General features: G+C 36.7%; 1 protein-coding gene across 1 annotated transcript; it reads left to right on the top strand.

Annotated features, from left to right (window-relative positions):
• Nucleotides 1–5375, top strand: u2af1 (U2 small nuclear RNA auxiliary factor 1). The gene is made up of 8 exons (XM_059342833.1): nt 1–149; nt 2173–2260; nt 2997–3063; nt 3204–3253; nt 3713–3811; nt 3943–4076; nt 4730–4822; nt 4926–5375. Exons 1-8 carry the CDS (start codon nt 106–108, stop codon nt 5056–5058), a joined length of 708 nt encoding a protein of 235 aa, XP_059198816.1. The 5' UTR covers nt 1–105; the 3' UTR covers nt 5059–5375.
• Nucleotides 5376–7324: the final 1949 nt, after the last annotated feature.

The raw sequence follows: 7324 nt of genomic DNA, 5'->3' as shown, positions 1-7324 counted from the left end.
GACGGGATATAATTCAGTTGTCGAGATTACACATTTATTGTGAAGGAGTTGGGACGGAAGTCCTGCCGTTGTTGCTGCCGGTTGAGCAGCACCAGGCGAACCAAGATGGCGGAGTACCTGGCGTCCATTTTTGGTACAGAGAAAGATAAGTAAGTAGTTAACGCTGATTTAATTGATTTTTTTAGCAATTTGTGTTAGTCATCACCGCTAAAATGGTCTTTTTCTAGTACAGCCATATACAGCGGCTCTGGCAGTCTACAGCCGGTTCCGTTACACCGGCTTCAGCAGCTAACGGCTAAGCTAATGCTAGCAGGCTAGCTAACGTTTGTAAAATACCGCGCCGCGATGCTCGCTCCTCCAACATCTGCTGGGATGGTCACAACAAGAAAAACGCAACGAGTTCGTTCATCTGAATTAAAATAGAATCATCTTTTAGATTAAATCAGATTACAGTGATACAATAACTAACTACCACCCACCACATTGTAAACTAACGATGGTTAGCTAAGTTACTTTCTGAAACCCATTGAAGCCTTTGTTGTATTGTGAAATACACGGATTGTCGCCAGTTAACCCTCTGGAGTCTCCAAAAGCCCCAAAGCATGACTTCTTCGTCATATCCAGACTAGAAAACCAAGCAGCGTGGAGCCCTACTATAAATTTACCTCTAAAGTTCTGGCTGTAAACTCCATGAGGCCAGTTTCAGTTTGATGATGATATACCAAGTAAAACTGGAGACAAGGTCAAATATATTTTGTATAAAATGATAGAACTGGATGTAACCATCTTATGTTATATTTGCAACCTTTGTTCACATTTGCAACATTTAAAATTCTTTGAGTGATAGTGTTTTGAAAGTAAAAAAAGATTAAAAATCACATTTTGAGTTAATTGATTTGCAACCCTTAATATTTGTATCCCTAGTGTTACTTAACCCTTTAGAGTTTGGGGCTATTTTATAGGTTTTGGACTCTTTCATTCTGCCTGTATAAACCACTTAAAAATCTTTACCATGACGTGTTGGTATCATTGTTTTCAGCACAACCTCACCTATATGACCTGACTATTATTTTCATTTTGACTTACTGGATGTAGATTTGGAACACTAAAAACACACACACACAAAATAGATAGAAACACATAAAAAACAAAAAATTACAAAAATACACATAAAGACAAAATTATAAGAAACACAAAAATTAATAAAAACACACGAAAAAATACCAAAACCCCCAAATAACACTCATAAAAACACACAAATGCATAAAAAAAGTTACAAAAACACACATAAAAACACAAAACACACAAAGAAATGACAAAAAACAATAAAAACCAGTTAACACAAAAGATTGCATTTGAAATGCTGAATGCGCACTGCAAAATTAGAAAAATCTATGCAAAAAAAGTAAAATCATGGGTCAAGGTGGTTTTTTTTAACCTTTGCTGAAAAAGAGTTGATGTGTTAAATTGGACATCTGGAAAAGCCAAAACTTTAGAGAAAAGCTGACAGCAGGGCTCCATCCTGCTTCGTTTCTACGTCGTGACTTCATGAAAAAGTCGTGCTCCAACGCTTTCATGGAGTCCAGAGGGTTAATGTAAATCCATTCATCTATTTTTTTATATTCCTGTGTCTCATGCTGTAAAAATCCCCCCTGTGGAATAATAAAGTATGTCTATCGATTTGACATTTATTCTTTCGCTAACTTCAGAGGTTTCTTAACAACATTTCATGTCATGCCCCTATTAAGATCATAACTCATCTCAAAACCCACACACCCAAACTAACAACTGATAGATATTTTTAATTTACCTAACCTGGCATGGTATTTGCCACATAACAGCCGTTTATATTCATATTTCTCAACCCCCATAGAAATCCTCATGGTTTAGAATATGTTTGAATTTGTTTGAATATTTGGTTCACTTCGTTTTTTTCTCCTTTCCATGACACAGAAAATGCTATTGCTATAGTTCAACCCAGCTCAAAGGAAATAAAATGTGATACACTATACACCCTGAAACAATTAGTTGATTAATTTAATTTAGTTGATTAATTTACATGTAATCTGACTTTTTCAAGACAGATTACATGTATCAAACATGGAGGCAAAGTTTATAGAATGTTTTTTTGTTTAACTTGTCTCATCATCTTTCTTGTCTCTTTTTCTCCAGGGTCAACTGTTCTTTTTATTTTAAAATTGGTGCCTGCCGACATGGAGACCGCTGCTCCAGATTACACAATAAACCGACATTCAGCCAGGTAAAATCAGATTGTTTTTTTTATTTACTGTTCACAGTTAATCCGATAAGGGAAAATTCTCATTTTTTTCAATTTCTCATTTCAAAAGAGACTTAATGGGGAGACATAGTGTAACGTTTAGTGTTAGGGACAAACCAGACAAACAACTGGGCAGGAATGAAACTCTGCATTTCTGATATTTACAAAAGTTAAGCACTGAAAACCTTGTACTTTTTGTGATTATGTGTATGTTCTTGCTAGGGTTACAATGAGGTTTTCACAGTAACCGCTCAGAAAATATCGTTTCATATTCAAGCTATATGATATTGAACAATAATTATTATTTATGTATATCTTTGATGTCAACAAGACACTTTTAAAGAGACAAAGTGTTTTTTTCTCTAATTTTCACTGTTAGCCAGATTTCTCCTATTGACACATTTTGTATTCAGTATCAACAGAAAGCTTGATGGCTCAGTACTAGGGCTGGGCGATACATCCATATAAAAATGTATCGATATATTTTTAAATGTGGTATGGAATAAGACCATATCATATATATCGACATAGTTCAAATTTGCACTGTGATCCTTGCTCCAGGCAAGCTGACGCTTATTTGTAAGACATTTTTTTTCTTTTAATGTAGCTTTGATTTATAAAAAAAAAAAGACTTTTGGGCCATATTGCCCAGCCCTACTCAGTACCCAGCCCTGATCACAGCAAATCATCTCAATAATTACATTTTTTTGTATTTCAGACGATTGCCCTCCTGAACATTTACCGGAACCCTCAGAACAGTGCCCAGTCTGCTGATGGTCTGACATGTAAGTGTTTCAGTATGAGATATACAGTCTATATAGATAGATATAGAAATGTCTTCCTTTTTTTCTTCCTTTTTCTCTTTTATATGGACTCTTCTGGTCATCTGAAATAAAGATTGATGATTTTCTCTTATAACCACCAGGTGCCATCAGTGACATGGAGATGCAGGAGCACTATGATGAGTTTTTTGAGGTAAGTTCTGAATATCTCATGTTGTGCAGATATATTCAATAAATCATTCAAAAATCCTTCCTTATAAGCAGCTAAAAGCCGATCAGAAGCTGAAGGTGTTGGTGTAGTTAAATGAATAGTTTGACTTTTGGGAACAATATGCATATTTGCTTTCTGGTTAGCTGAGGAAATGGATACCACCATCATATCTGTATGTAAAATATGAGCGAGCAGCCAGTTAGATTAACACCTCGTCTGTCTCTGTCAAGTCTTTCTCAAGTCTTTGTGCTTGGCAAACTGGATGCTCGCTGTAGCTCCATATTTACCCTTCAGACATGAGAGTGGCATCAATCTTCTCATCGAACTCTCCATTAGAAAGCAAGTCGGCGTAATTCCCAAAATGTCAAACTATTGCATTTAATAGCAACAAACAATGAAATGCACAATGTTACACTTCATTTTGCTCTGTCATTTTCGCAGGAGGTCTTCACAGAGATGGAAGAAAAGTACGGAGAAGTGGAGGAGATGAATGTTTGTGACAACCTCGGGGACCATCTTGTAGGAAATGTGTATGTGAAGGTGGGTGTTGGGTCTAAAAAAAAACCCAAATGCTAGCATGACTGTAATGCTGTGTTTTTTATTCAGAATCCAGAGCTGGCAATTTTTCTCTGTAATTACACTCTGTTTTTGTCTTGACTTTCCTTTTGTAGTTCCGTTATGAAGAGGATGCTGAGAAGGCCGTGATAGACCTGAATAACCGGTGGTTTAATGGACAGCCCATCCATGCTGAGCTCTCTCCTGTCACAGACTTCAGAGAAGCCTGCTGTCGCCAGTATGAAATGGGGTGAGTGCAACGTGATAGCATACAGCTTTTTTAAATAAATAAATAAAGATTGTGGGAGGGCAAGTTAAAGGGATGGGTGGCCCCAAAATAAAAACTACATATTTTTCCTCCTTTTTTTTTGTAAAAAAAAAATTGAAGTTTAGCTTTTAGTGAACTGTGTCTGAAAACATATTTAATAATTAAACATTACTTAAAGGTTTTCTTAATTTGTTCTTTTGATTTTGCAGAATATGACTTTATATGGCAAACGTTGCCAAAAGAATTAAATGTTTTAGATGAAGGCTAGATAATAGCAACTTTTGTCTTGAGCTTTTTGGGCATTATTTATAATAACAACAAAAAAAACCTAGCCCTGTTTCCTCAAAGTCCCTGCTGTTAAGAACATGTACAGTAAGTAGATGTTTTTAAGTTTATCTCTCTATATCAGCTCAGCTCTCACAACTTTAAAAATGGGAGTTTTCAAATTTACAAATCAAGAGTTGTCTCAAGTTTGATTTAGAAAATTGAATCCAATTGTGACCTTAAAGTCGAATCATGGATTTGGAGAATTGTGACATCAGCATCCCTAAGCTTGTGTGTTGCATCCGCTGTGTGAAACTTGTTTGCCGCTGAAAGTCTTTAACCTCAGATGTGACGTTGTCGTCCCTCCACAGGGAGTGCACTCGTGGTGGCTTCTGTAACTTCATGCATCTGAAGCCCATCTCGCGTGAACTGAGGAGAGAGCTCTACGGGCGTCGGAGGAAGGGGTATAAACATATACCTAACTTCTAAAATGGAGAAATTTAGGTAAATATGCATGCATAGTTGGGTTTCTAGCTATTCCTAATCTCTCTTCCTTCACTCCCACAGCCGTGGCCATAGGTCCCGGTCTCGATCGAGAGAGAGGCGATCTCGCTCCAGGGACAGAGGTCGAGGAGGTGGAGGTGGCCGCGACCACGAGAGACGTCGCTCCAGAGACAGAGAGCGTTCAGGACGATTCTGAACCACAAGCCATGACTACTTGTCCTTCCCTCCCTGTATCCAGTCCCAGTTGGTTTCTTTTTTAAGTTTGTACCGTTCAGATCTGTTCTAGGACTAAGTGAAAGGTACCTGATTTTGAAGCTGTGACGGCATTGATGAACACGTTTTTTCTTGATTTCTGAAAATGACTTTCACCTCCATTAAATTTAACATTTTTACTTAACGTGACTGTTTCATGAATTGTACTTTTTTTTTATTTCATAGCATGAATAATTTTTTTTGCTGCCTACTAAGAACCAAATGTACACACTCACCCTTATTAAACATGGTTTTAGCACATTTGGAAAGCACCAGAAAATTTTTATCAACACAAGACGAAATACTTAAATCATGACAAACAAAAAAATTATTGTTCACTTGCACTGAACAAGTACAGACTGTCTCCGCAGCTACAGTTTTTACTTTGCACAGCAATGGGCAACCATTTCTCATACAAATTGTGGGAAGTTTTTAAAATGCTTAATTTTACTGTAGGCCATCAATAGGGCAGTTGTGCCACCATCGACTGAATGAATTAAGCCACACATGGCAGTTAACAATTAAACAAAGAAATACAAATAATGGCCCAAGTTGTATATTTAGCATAAAATATATTGTCTATAAGGGAAATCCTCAAGTAAAATTGAAGTCCAAGATAGGAGTATTAGTTAGTGTGGAGAGAGAGAGAGGGTAACAGTATTTGCTACTGCACCACCTAGCGATATTATAAACAAGCGCAGAAACTTTTAGCCGTGCATCGTTAGCATCGTGTGCAGATGTTAGAGCCACTAGCGGATTAGCGCAGTACAGAGAGCGCAACTGAGGTGGAAGACCCGCCTGTAGTGGGCTCCCAGAGAGCTGTGTTTTAAACAAGGACTGTATCACCTGAACAAGTAAAAGCCAAACCGGAGAAGTACTTATTATCCCCACTGCTATCAGCCAGAATCTTCAATGGTCAAGTAGGTTTCCACACACATACAAGATATGTTACTTCTTATACAGAAAAAAATATAAAGCTAAAAAAAAAGGACAGCAAAGATTTTGCCTTAACTATTATGTGCAACACAGTTATCTGTACACACTATTTTACATTTAAAAAACTGACATTTTTAAACAGCATTACATTACATTTTGCATTCATTTTTTGTGTCTGCTGTTTAGAAACATTTACATCTGCCCCAATAACGGCACAAAATGTTTATTCTGATATAATATATATAATTTCAAAGCTCTCGTGCTCTTCATAATGAAACAACCTATGAGCACATGAGATCAATATTAAGTTAGTTAGAAGAGCATTTGTAGAGGTATTGAAAATTTGCTCTATTGTATGTAGTAATGGGGGTCAAAGGTCAAATTATGCTGTCCTCAGTGTCATAAAACTTTAATATATCCAAAAATATGGGCCTTACTTAGAAAAGTCCACCTGACTGAACTGAAAAGGCAAACTATTAAAAAAAAATGTTATATCTAGCGGATTTTTTCAGTATAGTGGAAAGAAGCAGAATGGTAGAGATGACAGGCTGAATGAAATTTAACACATTTTTGATAAGAAACAGTGACTCAATGTGCTTTATCATACAGTCAAGCAGAACGTTAAAGAGTCAGAAGAAGTCTGAAGGGTATTTTAAATAACTGTTGTGTGACAGAAGAGTCATCTTTCTGATATTTAAAAGAACAAACAAAACAAAATGCTGTCTTCTTTTGGCCTGTTGTCACAGTGTGTGTAGTGTCTCAGTAGACCAGAGGGGGGCAGTACTGACACACTGCAGGCACACAGCCAGTGTGTGTTCACCGACAGTGTAGATCTTTTCTCACACTAGCACTGTGCTGCATATTCAGAGAACATTGTGTTCAGTTTACCTTAAAGAGCCACACTCTCCTCAATCAGTAATCACATTTATTCTTCATTTAAGTACAACTCGATGCCTTGGTTTTAACACAATACAACATAGATACGGAGAAATGTTCTTTATAATAAAACTAATTATTAGGATTATTAAAGGCTTAATGTGAAAACAGATAAAAGAGGCAGAACACTTTAACTACTTTTGTATGAGACACATTTTAATGAGTGGAAATGTGGAAAAAATTTAACCTGAATTGGCTTAAAATGACATTTTCTCAAATAAAACAAACAATATTCCCCTTAAATGTACCTTTGCTTTGTTCAAAACACTGCTGTTACAGCCCTACAGGGTCCAGTGTGACCAGTAGCTAATGAGAGCTAATGCTAACTTGTAGACGAC

This window comes from Centropristis striata, chromosome 10 (assembly GCF_030273125.1).
Source record: "Centropristis striata isolate RG_2023a ecotype Rhode Island chromosome 10, C.striata_1.0, whole genome shotgun sequence".
In the NCBI taxonomy this organism is placed as follows: domain Eukaryota; kingdom Metazoa; phylum Chordata; class Actinopteri; order Perciformes; family Serranidae; genus Centropristis; species Centropristis striata.
This window is presented reverse-complemented; position numbering and strand designations above follow the sequence as displayed.